At 32.0% G+C, this 19,726-nt stretch overlaps 1 protein-coding gene across 1 annotated transcript; it reads left to right on the plus strand.

Annotated features, from left to right (window-relative positions):
* Window positions 1-903: 903 nt before the first annotated feature.
* On the plus strand, window positions 904-7,827 carry LOC110624551 (nucleobase-ascorbate transporter 4). The gene is made up of 14 exons (XM_021769749.2): window positions 904-1,155; window positions 1,985-2,082; window positions 2,174-2,359; window positions 2,479-2,579; window positions 2,673-2,748; window positions 3,305-3,364; window positions 4,764-4,948; window positions 5,709-5,805; window positions 6,176-6,262; window positions 6,373-6,431; window positions 6,534-6,625; window positions 6,746-6,823; window positions 7,053-7,213; window positions 7,308-7,827. The coding sequence occupies exons 1-14, from the start codon at window positions 1,050-1,052 to the stop codon at window positions 7,524-7,526; spliced, it is 1,605 nt and encodes a 534-aa protein (XP_021625441.1). The 5' UTR covers window positions 904-1,049; the 3' UTR covers window positions 7,527-7,827.
* Window positions 7,828-19,726: the final 11,899 nt, after the last annotated feature.

A 19,726-nucleotide genomic window follows, 5' to 3' on the forward strand; every position in this document is an offset into this window, starting at 1 on the left:
ATTATCAAAAAATAATTTATTGATTTAATTTTATTAAAAATTAAAATTTTTAATTAAAATAATTGAATTATTTTATTTTAGATAAGAGAATTATCAAAAAAATAAATCAATTAAATTAAAATTTGAAATATACAGTAGGGCACTCAATTTCATCAATAGAGATGATAATTATAAATGTGTTACATGGCTATTTATTTAATATTTTATCCTAAAAAGATACAAAGTTGGTGAAAAATTGATAGGCTATATAATAAAATTAATTTTTTCAATTTTTACTTATCCATTTATTAGACTTTAAAAATAAATAAATTAAATTCATAATAATTTCCCTTTTATAGTTGTATAGGAAATAATATTAATTTTTTTTTAAAATAGAAATCGAAAATTGAAAAAGTAGAATATAAAATCTTTTATATTTATTCAGATAGACTAAACGCGTGAGACATTCTTTACCGTATAATTAATATGACTTGTTAAGCATGGTTGTGAAATTCAAAAATATAAAATTGAAATTCAAAAATATAAAATTGTACTATAACCTTGACTATTTACATCCTGCACGTCCTTCCATCAATGTATTTATTAATTAAGAGTGCTTAAATTATTTATAAAATTATGAAATCTTTTGAATCTAAATAAAAACATTACATTGTAATTACTATTTTGCATATTTCATCCATTCCACAAAATTAAGTTTATTGTCCCCATCTCATACTATAATTAAAATATAAAAAATATTTTAATATATTTTTAAAATTTTTCACTAATTAATGAATTTTCATGTATTAAGCAATAATTTTTCAATAAAAAATACTAAATAAAATTTCAAAATACAGCGGGGAGAGAGAGAGGGTAGCTGGATGCTGGAGGGAAAATGGAGGTCTCATGCATCTCTCAAAGTCATAACAGTCACCGCCTAACGCGCCTTCTTCTCTTTTTCATCTCTTGACTCTTCATTATTATAAGCTTTTTCTTTCTTTCTACAATTGTTAGCTCTTCCCAAAACCTGACTGCAATTACTGAGCCTCTTCCTCTTTTACAATCTCACAATGGCAGTTGGAGGCGGTGCTGCCAAGTCCGACGACTTCGCACCTTTTCCCGTCAAGGATCAGCTCCCTGGTGTCGACTTTTGCGTTTCCAGCTCTCCTTCTTGGCGTAATCTCTCTCTCTCTCTCTCTCTCTCTCTCTCTGTTTTTCTTATTACTGTCAGTCTGTTTTATTTTTCTTTTTACTGGCTTAGCTAAATATTTCTACCACTTGGATTCTCTTTGTTCATATTTTTCTATCACTGTTGACGGATTTCCCGCGCTTTTTCTTTTCTATGCTTCATTCTCTCAAATGTGTATTTCTCCTATTGATGCAATTCCGATTTTCTTCTCGATTTTCTGTATTTTTTTTTAAATTCTTTTACTTGTATTATATATATTTGCTGAAAAAATCGAAAAAATGATGAATGCTGAACAATGAAACGATGGATCAGTTATCCCTTTTTTTTTTTTTATCCTGTTTGATAGCCGAGAAACTTATCCAAGTCTTCTTTTATCAGAAAAAAAAGTGAAAAGGAAATGTTTGATTTCTTGGGGTTTAGGCAATTTATTGCAGTTCTTCTCTTGTTTTCCTGCATTTTCCGACAAACCAAACAGAGTCTGCAAGTAAAAAAATATTGGGTTACTTACATTTTATTTCTTAAAAAAAGTTTATGAGGTAGATGTGCAATTTTCCTTTTCTTAGCATCTACATATTTAATTGTGGCTCACTGGCTTATTTAGATCACACTTGAACTAACTTTTTTATAGTAAGAACAATAAGATCTGACTGGCAACGGCTCAAATTTTTATGAACACTAAAATTGCCTGTTTGACTTCAATAAGATTATTCCTTTGAGGCATCCGTTGAGCATTAATTGTAATTATAATGGTCAAATTAATAATACATTCCTATGCACAAATCAGTTTTTAACATAACTTGCCTCCATTTACTGCAGCTGAGGCCATCGTTTTAGGATTTCAGCATTACCTAGTGATGCTTGGAACTTCTGTGATCATTCCTTCAATAATCGTTCCTTTGATGGGTGGTGGCAATGTAATGCGACTTGATGCTTTTCTCTACCAGATTTTCATAATTTGATATTGTTTGTGTGATTTCTTTGATCATTCCCCTGTTTTGGTTTTAGGTGGAAAAGGCTGAGCTGATCAGTACTTTGCTTTTTGTTGCTGGAATAAACACTCTCTTGCAAACTTGGTTTGGCACGCGACTCCCAGTGGTGTTTGGAGGATCCTATGCTTTCATTATCCCTACAATCTCCATTGTCTTGTCTAATAACAATAACAACAACAATGAATTTCTCAGTCCCCATCAGGTTGGTTTACTCACTTGAAAAAATAATTTTCTTAAAAAAAATATTACTGGGAAATTAGAGATTTAGTTTAAAATTGGTTAATTGATGATCTTTGTATTACCTACATTAATGGGTTTTAGAGGTTTGAACAATCCATGCAAGCTATACAAGGAGCACTTATCATTGCGGCATTCTTTCAAATGGTTATTGGTTTCTTTGGGTTCTGGAGAATTTTTGCAAGGTAAGTTGCTGCTCAATTGTTATAGTGGTCTTGAGCTGTCTTTATCCATTATCTGCTTGCTTTTGAGGGGCCATTTCGGATTTCTCGGTGTAGATTTCTTAGCCCTCTTGCTGCTGTTCCTCTTGTGACTCTCACTGGACTTGGGCTTTATGCACATGGATTTCCACAAGTAAGACTGCTAAAACTTCTCGCACGAAAAAGTGAGAGTTTCCTGTGTAAAACCAAACTCACATGAGCAAGATAATGCCAAGAACATGTTCATTTTGAATTGTCACTCGCCAGAACTTCCAGACAGATGACAAGTCTCTAAATGCTGCAAAACAATTCTGCAAACAAGTTCTGTTTGATTCATTCATTGATGAGGAGTGCATTGCTTAGGGAAGATAAAATGATTTCATGGCTTATTATTTTAATTAATATTATAATAATTTCCGATTAGCAACTATTTTCGTTGGGCAAATGAAACTTGACGATTTAAACTGAACTTATTTGAATAAATTCCTTGTTTTTTATAACGCCTTTTGTGTGATTTATCTTATCTCTGTTCGCCATTGTCAATTATATGAACAGATTGTTCAATCTAATATTTACTGCCTGATTCTCTTGATCTGTTAAATTATTTGCTATGCTGATTAAACAATTTTGTGTATAACTGTAAATTCTAGTGCTTCCTTTACTTCAATTTGGACATTAACTCGCACCATTATTTTTATTTATGATTCTAGCTGGCGAAATGTGTTGAAATTGGACTTCCAGCATTGGTTTTAGTGGTATTCTTATCTCAGGTAAGTTCGACTTTATTTGCATTCAAACTCTGCTTCTATTGATATGATAAATGGTAATTTGGGAGGAGCTTTGGTTCTTAGAGAGGACATGAAGTTCTGGGATTCAATTCCAATTCCTCGAGTTCTGGCCCTTTTGGGTGTAACGCTATGTTAAATATCAACTTTTCAAATTTGGTGGAATTCAATTAAATTTTATGTTTTGAGAAAAAAAAAATTCTGAAAATTTTGGAATTAGTTATAATTCAAGTTCTGTTGTAATTTGAAATAAATTTCTTAAATATCGAATAAAATGCCCATAACAAAATCTTTTCTTTCATTTATTTTACTTGTTAATTAAATAAATAACTAAAAATTAATAAATTGTTAAAAAAGATTAATGATTACAAAATAAATAATTAAAAATTATTTTAATAAATAATTATATTTTTTAATTTTTATATTATTTATAAATATTAAATAAAAATAATAGTGTTACTAAATAATCTACAATGTACTCTAACTTTCATATTCTCTTAAATTGATTAAATGGAATGGAAACTCTTTTATACAAACATGTGTATACTGATATCAACTCTCGTTAATTTATTTATCAATATTGTTAGAATTTACATTTTTATTAATTATTATTATTATTATTATTATTTATTAATTATTATAAATTTATTGTGATTAAAATTTTTTATAATAAAAAATTAATATATATATATATATATATTTCTGCTTTCTCTTAAGGGTAATTTAGGAATTGAGAGCAAATAAATTTTAATTTTAAAATTAAATTAAACAGAAATAGTATATATTTCAATTGAATTCTATATTTTGAAATTATATCCGACCTAAGAGTAAACTTAATTTCAAATGAATCTTAAAATTCGATTGAATTACACATAATTTTAGTTATAAAATTGAACTAAATATTATGTTAAGTTTTGATGGAATTTGAAATAAATTTCACAAAATTTACACAGAAATATCTTATGGACTGAAATGTACATATATATTTTTTTCTCAATTACCATTTATTATACTAGTTAATTAAATGAATAACTAAAAATTAATAAAAAGTTAAAAAATATTAGTGGCTAAAAAACGATTAAATTTTATTTAATAAATAATTACAGTTTTTTTAATTTTTATATTATTTTATAGATATTAAATAAAAGTAACCTATTTTAAACTTTCAAATTCTCTTGGATTGTTTGAATGAAACGGAAACTTTAATTATAACTCTGTTATGAATCTTGGGCTTTATGAACACTATGTTAATGTTTGTATTCCAGGCCTTTTACTCCTGCTTGCTGATTTACTGGGACCATAAAGTACCTATGTTTACGAATTTTGGAAATAATTTACCTTTTCTTAATTTTTTTTGTTTTAATTATAACCAATGTTGTTGCAGTTTCTTCCTCATATGATGAAATCAAAAGGAATCATACTGGATAGATTTGCAGTCCTTTTCTCTGTTGCAGTTGTATGGGCTTTTGCAGAAGTTTTGACAGTGGCTGGTGCATATGATAATAAACCTCCAAACACACAGTTTAGCTGCCGTACTGATCGTTCTGGGCTACTTAGCGCTGCTCCTTGGTGAGCTCACATAAAAAAACATAGCTTTGATAGTGATTGCATCTTTTTACTAGTTATGTACACATTTTATTGATTCCTGCAATATGCAAGATGCCATGCTCTTTGCTAAATCCTGTGGGTAATGTACTGCAGCTAATAACTCAAAAGCACAGCACGAAGTGAGCTGTTGATGTTTTTTTACTACGTGGATATGCCTATGATATATACCAAAAAAGATGGCTTCTTATCATAACTGTCAACAAGATCAAAGTTGATAAAAACAACTTGCAATGCAGGATTATTGTTCATCACTTCTTTTATCTAATTTCTGTTTTTCTTGGATATGATGAAGTAGAATTTGCTGCTGACCATGTTGTTACCATATGCCTGACAACTTTAACAAGGCGTATGGATATGAAAGCGTGGGTAATTGTTGTCTAGATCGGGTCTACATCAACCCGTAGTATAAATATATAGCAATTCATGTGTGTAGACCCGGTCTAGGTAAATTTTTCCCATGAAAGCATATACTTTTTCAATATCACGCATTCTTTAATAGATTTTATTATTATACTAAAATAATGAACTATACTCATTTTATTAACTTTAGGAGACTAGTACTTGTAGTTTAGTATGAGGTGAGTGGTATCCTACAGAAGAAAGAGAGACACTCACCTGACTGTATGTTTGTATCATTATATCTGCTGCCATTAATTTGTTGATTTAAATTTTAAGCTTGTGCAATATCTCGAGTCAAAATTTTACATCCCTCTGTATGCAGGATAAGAGTTCCATATCCATTTCAATGGGGAGGTCCTACTTTTGCTGCTGGTGATACTTTTGCAATGATGGCTGCTTGTTTTGTTGCTGTTGTTGAGGTAAAATTTTTCAAGAGCATTTCTTCATCTATTACTTTTACAAATACCTAATTTCAGTAAAAGTGTTGCCCTAGAGCAGCTTCCTGCATTATGAAGGTTAGGGAAGAGTAAGCATTGTTAATATGCTCAATTCAATCATCCACTTGTTTCATTTTTTTCCTGAAATCAAGGATGTGATTAGTGCTTGTGGTTCTTATTGTTTTAGTGTCATGTACAATAAAATTCTCCAGACACTTTGTTTTGTAACGATTTGTTTTTGGAAGCAATCCTCAATGCTCTCAGTTGGTCTTGTGAATGTCCACAAAGTTATGCTTGTTTGTGACTGTCCACAAAGTTTCTCTTTATTTATTTGTTTATTTACTGGTTGCAGTCTACTGGAACAATCATTGCAGCATCAAGATATGGCAGTGCTACTCCAATACCACCTTCTGTACTCAGCCGTGGTATTGGCTGGCTGGTAACGAATGATATATTGGCGTCTTATTATGTTTCTTTTAGGAACTATTACATTACACAACTGCCGGTTTTGATTTCTCTTATAACCTTTTCGACTTCTTTGAAATCCAGGGACTGGGAACTTTGCTGGCTGGAGCTTTTGGTACAGGAAGTGGCTCCACTGCTTCTGTGTAACGACTTTAAGCTTTTGAAGTTGGTTTTTATTTTCCTTCTTGTTGTGAAAGATAATTTTTACATAATGTCTGATTTAATAATTCCTGTTGTACTTGTAGTGAAAATGCTGGTCTTTTAGGATTAACAAGAGTTGGAAGTCGGAGAGTTGTTCAAATATCAGCAGGCTTTATGCTTTTCTTCTCTGTTTTAGGTACAGTATTCAGTATTCAACATTTCCCTTAAACAATGTTGCGGTTATGACTTCTCATAATGTATATAATTCTGTTAAATCGTTGGTTGCTCTAATGGTGTCATGAATCATCTCTAACAGGAAAATTTGGGGCTCTACTTGCTTCCATACCCTTGCCAATTATGGCTGCTCTCTACTGTGTTCTCTTCGCATATGTTTGTAAGTATCCCTTTAAATTGGCTGAATTCTATTCTGAGTGTGGTATCGCCACAATTAAATTGAGGTATAAGTTACTTAGTAGAAACTTACTGCTGAAAACAATAAAAAAAAAAAAAATCACCGAGTATTGTGACAAATTATGATCATGCATGCTCCGTTGATGTTGTCCTATTGTTTAATCTCTTTATTGAAAGATGCAATTCAAAATTAACTTTATTGTGTTTTGCAGGTTCAGCTGGTCTTGGATTTCTCCAGTTTTGCAACCTGAATAGCTTCAGGACAAAGTTTATCCTTGGCTTTTCTCTCTTCATGGGCCTTTCTGTGCCACAATACTTCAATGAATATCTATTAATTTCTGGACGTGGCCCTGTTCATACTGGTGCCATCTGGGTATTTACGTTCGAACAATTGTATCCATATATATGGCGAAATTCATGCTTATACTCTTTTATAAGTTCTGCTTATCGTTTTTTTTTTCTTGCAGTTCAACAGCATAATGCAAGTGATTTTCTCATCTCCGGCAACGGTGGCAATAATAGTTGCATTTTTCTTGGACTGCACTCACAGTCTGAGGGACAGCTCAACCCGACGAGACAGCGGTAGGCACTGGTGGAGGAAGTTCAGAAATTTTGATCAAGATATTAGAAGTGAAGAGTTCTATTCACTTCCTTACAAGCTTAACAGGTTCTTCCCTTCATTTTAACTTTGAAGCAATAGCTTTCCAGGCAAAGAAAGTGGTAAAAGTATGGAGTATTGTCAATTTATTGCATCCTTGCAACAAATTGAATGTCTTATCAAATGCAGATATTAGAAAGGAAATTTATATAGGGTAGTTTAAGCCAGGGATTCAGACTTCTGGCTTAGCTTGTGATTAGAGTATTATAGATATTCATGTATGTAGAAAGAAAACAAAACAATGATGGGGTTAATTCTTTTTCCTCGAACGACCACATGTAATAGCCTTTTAAACTATGATGCAGTTTTATTTATTTGTTTATTCTTGGATAATTTTTACTAGATCCAATTCACCATGGATTCAAAATACAAACAGATGAGTATTTTCATATAAAAATTATATGGGATCTACACATTTAGATCACAATAAGTTTTTTTCCGTTTATTCTTATCAAAGAACATTATAGGTAAATGAGGTGGGATCATAAAAAATTATGATTACTGATTTTAGCTTTTTAAATAATAGATATGTCTATTTATTTTTAAAATGGAATGCTTTAATTTCTTCATTTGGTCAAAATTAAATTCCTTACATTTTATATATGCCATTAACGGAGAATGAAATGTCCATTTTAATCTAGATTAAACTATTAATTTAATTAAGCCTAATTCCCTTAAACTATTCATTCTTCATTCTTAATCCCTCTCCTCCTCTCCATTACTTAATTCAGATGTGGAGATTACAGAAACATCAAGACTCACATTCCACCGCTATCATTATCATAATTTTTTTTTCTTTCACATGAAAATGTTTCTCTTAAGCATTTCATCATACATTACACAACAAGCATGTTTAAGAGAAGTGAGTAATGTATTCATCGCTACTCAATAATTAACAATCTCTATACAACCAAAGAATCAATATCATTGAAAAATGCTAATTATGAGACAAGAGTAATTCTTACTCACGGTCACTGAACTTAAGTCACCGTTTCATTACAGTCATTGAACTTCAATTTGTTTCAGAAAAATCATCAACGTTTAAATATTTATTTGAAATAGTCATTCAAGTGAGTTTCTGGCAAATTTATGCAAGTGAAGAAAAAGAAAATAGTGATGGTGGAAAAAGATTATTTCATTTATCTTTGAAAAGCTATATATACAGAGAGAGTTGAAGAAGAGAAAGCTAAAAATACGTGAAGAATTTTTTTCCGCTTTTGCTAACAGACTAACTAACTATAAAATGTACCGTTTAACTTAAATCTTTAAAATCCAAAACACATCATTCCATTAACTCTTCATTCCCCTCAAGATAGAGCTAGTGAAGGACAGGACACCAAGCCCATCTTGGACAATAGTGAAGAAAAAAGAGGAGATGTCAGGGACTTGGTGAATAGATCTGTGAGTTGAACTTAAGATGAAACATGAACGAGTTGAATGAAACTTTTGCTGAGTTGATTTCGTACCACATGACAGTCTATATCCAGATGCTTAGTGCGTTCATGAAACACTGGATTGTTGGCTGTGTATTGCAGCTTGATTATCACTTTGAAGTGGTATTACAGAAGGTAAAGGTAGATGGAAATCTTGAAGAAGAAAAGAGATCCATTGAAGTCTGCAAACAGCAGAGGCCATACTTCTATACTCGATTTTGGCAGAAGATCTATTTGCTATACTTTTTTTCTTGGATTTCCAAGAGACTAAGGAAGGTCCCAAGAAAATGCAATATCATGTGATTGATTTCTGAGTTATGGGGCATGAAGCCTAGTCAGCATCACAGAATGCTTGCAATTGAAAGAATTTTTTGCAGGAATGAAAAGACCTCTATCTGGGCAACCCTTGAAATTTTTAAGCAAATGAATGGTTGCTTCCCAATGAGACTGCCGAGGATTTTGCATAAACTGGCTAAGTTATTGTACTGAGAAGGTAATGTCAGGTCTGGTTAGGCCTAGATAGAGCAGTCTGCCCATGAGTCTCCTGTAAGAATCAGGATTGGAGATTAAGTCGCCTTCTTCAGAGCTGAATTTAGCATTTCTAATCATTGGGGTGGAAACAGACTTGGTATTGATCAGACCAACATCCTTTAATTTTTAAGCAAATGAATGGCTGCTTCCCAATGAGACTGCCGAGGATTTTGCATAAACTGGCTAAGTTATTGTACTGAGAAGGTAATGTCAGGTCTGGTTAGGCCTAGATAGAGCAGTCTGCCCATGAGTCTCCTGTAAGAATCAGGATTGGTGATTAAGTCGCCTTCTTCAGAGCTGAATTTAGCATTTCTAATCATTGGGGTGGAAACAGACTTGGTATTGATCAGACCAACATCCTTTAATAAATCCATGACATATTTTTGTTGATGAAGAAACATACTAGAATGTGACCTTGCTAATTCAAGGCCTAAAAAATACCTTATATAACCCAAATCTTTAATAGTGAATTGTTGATTCAGAAACCTCTTAACATTCTGAATAACTCCTTTATCAGGCCCTGCAATTAAAACATCATCCACATATACCAAGAGAGTCATAAAAGAGGATCCAGTGCCTTTTGTGAAGAGGCAAACAGTTGATTATATGAAGCCAAAATTCATTAATTGAACTGTAAACTCTTTATTCTACTGTCGACTGGCTTGTTTTAAGCCATATAAGGACTTAATCAACTTGTATACTTGACCTGGAGCAGCCTTATTATAACCTTCCGGGGGAAGCAAGTATAAATCCTCTTCAATGTAGCCATGCAAGAAGGTATTATTAACATCAACTTGATGTATTGGCCATCCAAAACCAGTAGCAATTGTTAGAAATATTCTGATAGTGACTAGCTTGGCTACAGGAGAGAAACTCTCCATATAATCAATCTCTTCAACTTGATTATATCCCTTTGCTACAATTCTTGCCTTGAATTTGTCAACCATACGATCAGATTTATGTGTGATCTTGAACACCCATTTTTTATGCAATGGCTTTCTTTCCATGAGGAAGAGTAGCAAGTTCTCATTTATCATTGATTTCCAAGGCTTTTAATTCTTCTTGCATGGCTTCAACCCATTTAGGGTCCTGGCTAGTTGTCTTGTAATTCTTTGGCTTACTGAGAAGAGCTATATTAGTAGCAAATTGATTATAGTTTGGAGTGAAGCTGAATGAAGGAGGTTTGTTAACAAAGCAACTTATTTCATTAGTCATAGCTACAAAGTCTTGAAGCCAAGTAGGTTTCACAACAGAACTAAAGCTTCTTCTTAAGACTGGTCCAACATCTGTATTAATAGGTAGAGGTATTTGAGGTGATTCATGAGCCATATCAGTAGGTTGAGAACTTGATGAGACAGGAATTGGACAATTAGATGGCTCTGTTTGCTCGTCATCATAGGTCACTATGGGAAGTGGTACAATAGGGGAAGATTGAGTGCTCAGTATTTTATAAGGAAAATTATCCTCATGGAATACGACATCTCTGGATGCAAATATGGCTTTGTTAACTAGATTAAGGAGCTTGTAGCCTTTATGTTCTGCAACATATCCCAACAGAATGCACTTTATTGCTCTGTGAGCAAACTTGTCCTTATATGGCTTTGTAATGGTGGCATAGCACAAAAAACCCATTGTTCTAAGATTGTTGTATTTTGGAATCCTCCCATGCAATATTTCAAAAGGTGTTCTCCAATTGAGAACAAGGGTGGGTAGCTTATTGATGAGATGTATGGCTGCCAACACACACTCACTCCATAAAGCCTTTGGAAGGTTGGCCTAGAACATTAGAGCACTTGCTACCTCCAAGAGATATTTATACTTCCTTTCCACGACCCTAATTTGCTATGGGGTGTAGATGCATGTCTTCTAGTGTATGATGCCTTTGTCTGTAAAATAATTCTTAAAAGCTGAGTTTATGAACTCAATTCCATTGTCTGTCCTCACCTTCATTACTTTGAGCTGAAAATGATTCTCAAACATGCTGCAGAAAGTCTTTACAGCAGTAAAAGTATTAGGTTTATTAATTAACATATATGTCCAAGTGCACCTACTAAAGTCATCCATAATAGTGAGAAAGAAACATGCACCAGTAAGAGAAATTTTACTGTAAAGGGTCCCAAAGATTAATACGCAGTAATTCCAGTGTTCTTAAGGAAGATATATTGCTTTTATTAAATGGTACGTGTTGTTTTACATAAGAACATACATCACAATAACTGGCATGATGTTCTTTATTTACAATGTTTAAAATATGGGAGAGTTTATTTGAAGATACATGACCAAGTCTTCTATGCCAAGTCTCAGTTGAAATTGAGCACTTATTCACGGATATATGTGCTTGAGGAAAGGCTTTATTGTTTAATTCCTGTGCTGCAAAAGATGCGTTGTCCAATATGTACAACCCATTGACAAGCTTGTCCATTTTCATTATTCCTTTAGTCCATTGGTCTTGCAGAATACATATATTATTGTCAAAAGAAACAACTACATTTGATTGTTGTGCCAGCTTACTTACAGACAACAGATTGTAAGATAGGGATGTGCAGAACATTGTTGAGAACCATATTAGAAGATAGCATCGCAATCCTTATATGTAGTATCTGCTGGTGAGACCCATCAGGTAACAATATTAGACTTTGCTTCTTCGCTGCTTCTTATTTACAAAACAATATACTATCATAGCACATATGACTTGTAGCACCAGAGTCAATTATCCATTCACCAATGTTATTTAAGGGAAAGACAGTAGTGGAGGTACTTGCAAATCAAGAGAAGTCTAATCCCGGAGATTCAAATTCTTTTCCTTTTAGAAGCCTAGAAAATTCTTATTGAAGAATATTGGCTAGACTTGCACTCTAATCTTGTGGCAAACTTGTTGAATTCTTTGAAGACTTTGCCTCCTTTGATGGATCTGCTATAAAGGCCTGGTGTTTATTGATAGTGGTTGTTGAAACCGTCAAAAATAAATCTATTATCAATCAACAAAATAATTTGTAGATAGTGGCAATAGGGTTGAACAACATGGATTTGACACTACGAATCTTCCTAATAATGACTTGAGCAATTAAATAATAAAAGTAAAAATAAAAAGAGGGGATTTTGTTTTGATGATAGAAGACTAGAATTAAAAATAAGTAAAAGAAAGCAATAATTTGAAAAGATGAGTAAATCAATGTGAGAAAAGCTCTAGTTGAAGTATGGATCTATTTCAGTTGTTTAAAATTGATCATTGATTCTTTGATACTCCTATTTATTTCAATAAATTAGTTTAGGTTGTGGAAGACGCTTCTCACAACCAAATTCCTCCTTAGTTTTAGTTTGACTAGGAAACGTTCGCTAATCAAACACTAGTTAACAAGTTGCCAAGGAACGTCCTTGGGGTTTTTTACTTTTCAACTGTTAACTGCATTAGGACTTAGAGAAACCTAATTCTAATCTTGTCAATCGCGTGGTCAAGTTTAGATTATGCAACCAAGTGTGCTTGAGTTCAAACAATCTAAGCAATTACGGACCTAAATTATTTAAACTAACAATTTATCACTTATGCAATTAAAAGCAACATGCCTTAATTGATTCTAATAACAAAGCAATAATAGCATGAAGATCAAGTTGCATAAATATTGAAAAATAGAAGCTTAACAATGGAGTTTTAAATCTCCCAATTCATCACAAAACTGAAATTTCCCAACTTCAACTAGAAAAGAAAGTGTTTAGCCATTTATGGTGGACAAAAATACACAAAAAGAAAGAAGAAAAATAGAAGAAGAGGCTGTTGTGCTGTTGCTGAATTTCTACAATATTTCCGATGATGCCTTGCTGGTTTTGGTGTTGTCCCTTTTATAGGTGGAGAGTCCTAATTCAATTAGGGCTTGGAATCCTTCTTTGAATTAGACTTCATGATGGTCTTTTAATTCCTCCTAGCTTTTGTATTTTATAATGAATAAAATTCCTTAGGTGAAGGATTTTCTTTGGTGTGGCTTTTGGAGTTGTCATAGGATTGACCTTGTAGTGTTTGAAGTAGGATAGGACTTCAATACTTTTGAATTTTGAAATTTCCCTTCTTTCCGCGCTGCTGTCCTCCTCTGCGTCAGTTTGATTTGGGCAGTTGATTTGCTCAAATCGCTTGCCCAGACATTTCTGCAAGTCAGTCCCAGTTTTCTGCTTCAGCTTCTTGCGAGTGATTTGGCCAAATTACTTCGACCCAATCAATTTTCCAGCTTTTTTTGCACTTTTTCTCCAACTTTCCATTTTCTTCATTTTCTGCAAAAATATCACAAAAACATAAATTAAGCTGAAAAAATGTGTAATTAAACAGTAATAAAGATATAAAAAATGTGGCTAAATTATGTTTGATCACTTATATCTAAATCTAGATCTTTTCTGCTTCAATTCCTTGAACCAATCTGAATAGTCATGCAGCTTGAAGTAGGTGTCTTTAATATGACCTGAATTCTTGCAAAAATCACAGTGCCTTTCTTCCCTTCTGTTAAAGTCTCTTTTCTTAAAGTTTTTACTGCCCTCACTGTTAAACTATCCCTTAATTAACAGAGCAAAAGCCTTATCTTCTAAATCATTCGCAGTTAAATTGATTTGTCTCTGTTTTTCAACTCGCAGGACTATGGAATAAGCTTTGTTTACACTCGTTAAGGGATCCATGATTAAGATTTGATTCTTAGCATGATCATATGAATTATTTAGTCCCACAAGATCTTTTCTTCATTTTCTCTTTTAATAAAAGCTCTGGATGCTTTACATTCACATGTTGGTCAAGGTTTTAAGACACTCAATTCATCCCACAACTTCTTAAGCTTTGTGAAGTATATTGCCACTAACATGACTCCCTAAATAATGTTGCTTATATCTCCTCTGATTTGGAAAATCAAAGGACCATTACTTTCACCAAAACACTCTCTTATTCCTTCCCATAGTGTTTTTGTATCACTTGTGTATATAAAGCCTCTACTATATCTTTTGAAATAGAGTTTAAGATCTAAGAACTAACCATACTATCTGCTTTCATCCATTTTACATATTATGGTGTACCAACTGTAGGGATTTATATGTTACCATTAATAAAACCTAGTTTATCTTTGGCCTTTAAAGCTAGAGTTATAGAATAATCCAAGCAAGGTAATTCATATCAGTTAAAGGAGCAGAGATAAGCACCATACCTGGATTATCAAAATTGTGCAGGCTTAACGGATTTCACTCAACTTCCGGCTGTACCTCAATCTTACGCCGCCTGCCATTATTGCTTACATTAGTCACAACTTCCTCCCGTGCTGCTATGAGAATTGATTTGAGAAGAAATAAGAATATTGAATAAGGAACTGAAAAGAAATTCAGATCTCAGTGCCTAGTGAAGGCTCTAATACCATGTGCAAATGAAGAAAAAGAAAACAAAGATGGCGGGAAAATATGATTTTTTTTATCTTTGAAAGGCTATATAAAGAGAGAGAGTTGAAGAAGAGAAAGCCAAAAACACGTGAAGAATCTTTTTTCGCTTTTGCTAACAAACTGACTAACTATAAAATGCACCATTTAACTTAAAACTTTAAAACCCAAAACACATCATTTCATTAACTCTTCAGAATTTTCCAATGAAATGCACACGTGACATGTCCTACGTGGCTAAAAAAATGAAAAAAAAATACTTTGCCACGTCAAAGACTGTTAACCTCGGCATGACATAATTATTTAACCTCCTTCACTCAATCTAAATCACTCTCTCTCTATGAAGCAGAAGAAGGCCAAGATGGAATCTATCTCATTGAAAATAAGAGATGGGACTACCAAATTCAAGAGAGCAATTGTATGTTCCTCTACAGTCAACATTCTTATGATCTTCTCTGTTATCACCACTAATCTCTTTGCTCTCTATGCCTTCACATTCTCGCCCAAATACTATCAAAATCATATCTTCCACAACACCCACAAGAACATCTCTCTAATCTCTGAACAAGTCTCTATAATCCTAAGTGAGATTGATTCTTCCCAAAGACAACTTGCAAAGATGGAAAAGGAGCTCTTGGGCTATGAAATCATAAATATTTCAAGACCCAATATTGCAGATGAGTTCAAATTATTTCTACAACATCACCAGCTGCCTCTTGGTAAAGATTGAAGAATTGGGATTACTAAAATGGTAGCATCTGTTGGGCATTCTTGTGAGAAATCTGTAGATTTATTCGTCTTCCTCCTCTATTTTATCTGGGTTTGATATTTCTCCAACGGAAAAAGCTAGTGGTTTTGTAAATCCCTTGCGAAACCAGAGAACTCGCATGATCTCTGGTATTGTGATTCTTCTTTCTGGATGAACAACCAGGATTTTGGATATCAAGCGCTCAACTTCGAGGGAAAAGGCAGACATTCAAATTCTGCTTTGAAGATCTTTCTATACATCGCTATTGCTTTGAAATGGCAAGAACCCAAGGAGAACATAAAGGATTACCCCACATGACCATATTTCGGCTTTGAATCCATCATATTCCTTCTTCCTCAGAACCTCCAGTGCCACGTATGACGGAGTCCCATATTGTCTGTAGAAGCCCATCGTGGAATTCTCTGGCGTGGCAAATGAATATTTTTTTTTCCTTTTTTTTAGCCACGTAGGACATGCCACATGTGTATTTTGTCGAAAAATCTGCTAGAAACTCATCCGAGTAACTATTTTAGGTAAGTATTTAAACGTTAATGATTTTTATGAAATAAATTGAAGTTTAGTGACTTAAGTTCAGTGACCGTGAGTGAAAATTACCCCATGAGACAGTGTAAAACAAAAGAAAAAAGAAAAGGAGATTGTAACTTTATTGCAGTTGCTGGTGACCTTGAAAATTGAAGGTGAAGGAGATTGTCTATATATGAAGTAGGAATACAAATAACTAACTAACCATATTGTCAATTAGCTAGCTATTGTCCCGAAGATAGTATCCAAAAGAGGAGTGAATTGATCACTTTAAACAAATTTTCAACTTTTACTAAAAGTTTGATAAAAAAAAAACTGCAGCTGTCTACTTTAATTCGGGATCTAATAGTGATTAGAATAGAGTACTAAGTACTGTATTCAAATTGTGCAAGTAATGATAGCAACTTTTATTAAGATATGGAGGCTAATAATATATTATGGACCGTACATATGATATATCACACGGTCATGAATTTTTTTGAGGGCTATTTTGTATTTTTGTATTTTTTCGAGTCTATAAATATGTAATATTCTCCTAATATATTCTGTTTTGAAAATTCACAAAGAAATAAAAAAAAATTCTAGCTGCCGTGGACGTAGCTAAATTGGTAAATCATGTTAAATTTGTGTGTTGATTTCTTTCCGTACTTATTTTTTTTGGATTGTGTGATTGTTTAATTCTTAATAACTTTAAGTCAAAATATTCAATAAGATTCATAAAGATAACTTAAAAACAACAAGCAATTTGTTTCTCAAACTATTTTATTATATTTCAATACAAAATAAGTAGCCGAAAGTAAATATAAAATATTAAAATAAAAAAGTAAGAGAAGAAAAAGATCAAATTCAGAATTTTATAGTGGTTCAGCTAAACTCAACCTATATGTTTCTCTCTTAAAGTTCTCATATTTTAGTCTTTATTTCACTAGATCTCTTAATTTTATACTGGCAATAAAATAATATTTTAAAATAAAAAAAGTTTTTTAGGTGCTCGAAGACATTCATAAGTTTGAATCTCCTTTTAAACTCTTACTTAAATTTCAATAGGTGTTAAAACCTCTCTACAAGTGTATTCACACACTTAAATAACTCTATACAGATTTTAATAGAAATAAATTCACTCTCAATGATTCAAAAGACAAGCTCAAATCTATCAAGAAGAGAGAAAAAGATTTGCCAACAAAGAACACTATATGTTGAATGAAAGCTTTTAAATATGGCTCAAGAACCTTCTTAAAGTTTATGCACTTTCATTAGTTTCAAAGATGTAAAATAAAACCTTATATGGAAGTGTTTAAAGCCTCAAATTCTCGGTTGCAAAAAGTAACGAATATAAAAATTTGAAAAACTAGTCATTATTCAATTGACAGAATTAGATAGTTGTAGACTAAAATGGAATAGATATCTAAATATAAATTGCGTCTAAAAGTAAATATCAAATAGAATTAAATGATTGAGGAAAATAGGAACGTCAAAATTTGATATAGTTGTATCTTTAGGCAAAGGAATTGGAGAATGTTTTTTAGTAGAACTGGAAGAGTATGAAAGAAGAGAAAATTAATATGCATGGTCTCCTAGAAAATAACATTTATAGAAAGGAGAAATCTCTGTCATATTTATATATAGAAGGTATCATTTGGTACTAAATTTGAAGCAAAAATGGATACATTATTTAGATTTGAAGTCAGACTTGGATATATGAGCAGTAAAATAGAAGCAAAGCATAAAGAATAAAAAAACTTAGAGGCAAAGGTTACCGATGAAGAATTTTAAAAGGAGATTTAGTCTATATTTGCTTCTCAGGAACATAAAAACATTTTTTACATTTTCTAGAGTTTAAAACTTTCAAAAAAAAAAAATAGTCAATGAAAACTATTTTTTGATAGAAAATTGAGTGTTAGCATGGACCATAAATCGATGGATTAAAGATTGAGATAGGAACTTGTATTTCATAAAAAAAAAAAGGATAATCTAAATACTTCTAGAAAAATATCTACAATGAAAAGGAAATATCTACGTTCACGCGATGTAGGAGGACTCCATATACTAAAGTAAGTAAATGAGCTAAAAAAAATGGAATTCCTTTTTTTCTGTTAAAGAAAAACTATATATGATATATGTCAAGCCACCAAAAATAACATATTTAAAACCAACAAATATAAATTTTAATGAGGGTAAATAGGATCGTATTCACAAGATATTAACACTATAAATTTCTCATCGATAATTAAAAAAGCAAAGAACTGATTAACTCTAGTCAACAAACAACTCAATAAATATTTATTATATTTAATTTAAGAACTGCCTTAAAATTTAATTCTAACAAATAAATCAAACCCTATAGTGAGTTTAAAATGAATTATGTAATTTCTTAGTAGATTACACTAATTATTATCTATTGTTGAATAATTTAAATAATTATGGATTAAAGCATTCATACTGATAAATATTACCTTGAAAATATGAAGGATAAACCCTATTGATTAATAATAATAATAATAATAATAATAATAATAATAATAATAATAATAATAATAATAATAACTGAAATTGCATAAATATTGAAAGAATAAATATGAACAATAAAGTTTAAATCTCACGATCTTTAAAAAAATTAAAATTTCAACCTATTTTCAACTAAAACTAAAGAATTTAGCCAAATATGATTGTAAGGAAACACAAAAAGAATAAAAATATTTAGCCAAAAAGAGAGAACGGTGACTACCGTCAAAAAGAGTGTTTTAGATAGCAAAATCTTAAGAAATTTTCTTGAAATTTCTTGCTAAAGTGTTTAATTTGAGTATTTTTAGAGAAATAACTTTTTCAATTTGTTTTCTAGAAAAGACAAAAGTTTTCTGATCTTTTGGAGAGAAATTTCACGAGATTTAAACTGATTTGCGTGTTTTAAATAGAAAAATCCCGACTTTTTCACGTTAAATATGCTTCTACTGTTGTTTAGAGGTTTGTACATAAACTTGAGCCGGTATCCGATCAAGTCTATTCAACTATCATACATAATCAAATTTTTTTCTTTTTGATTTTGATTTATCTTTACTATCATTTGCATCTTCGTATAATATTCATAAAAATTATCCAAATAAATAGTATTCATATTTTATTTATCCAAATATTTAATTAAAGTATGTTGAATATGTACATATATTTTTTATATAACAAAATGAAATACTAGTGATATGGATGACAACAAATTTTAACAAAACCGAAATGCATAGCAAGTATTGCAATAAATAAATAAAGAACCGAGTTTATATCAATTACTATTAATACATAATAACCTCACTTGCTAAGTGAATTGGTAAATACCTATGCTATGCTACCTATATTTTATGAGAATAGTTTCTTCAAAACAAAACTCGCTGAATGATTTTCATCAATAAAAGACTTCAAATCCTCCGCTAATGGCGGCTCCATCACCTCCTTCTTGGGCAGTGGCAATGACTTTTGTGGCTCTGAGATTGTTGTTTCCCTTACCTCTGGTGGAGCCGGCACTATTGGTAGCATTACCCTTACCTTTGGTTTAGCCCCGTCTATTGGCTTCTCCGTCTCCTTCGGCTTTTC

This window comes from Manihot esculenta, chromosome 10 (genome assembly GCF_001659605.2).
Source record: "Manihot esculenta cultivar AM560-2 chromosome 10, M.esculenta_v8, whole genome shotgun sequence".
Classification (NCBI taxonomy): domain Eukaryota; kingdom Viridiplantae; phylum Streptophyta; class Magnoliopsida; order Malpighiales; family Euphorbiaceae; genus Manihot; species Manihot esculenta.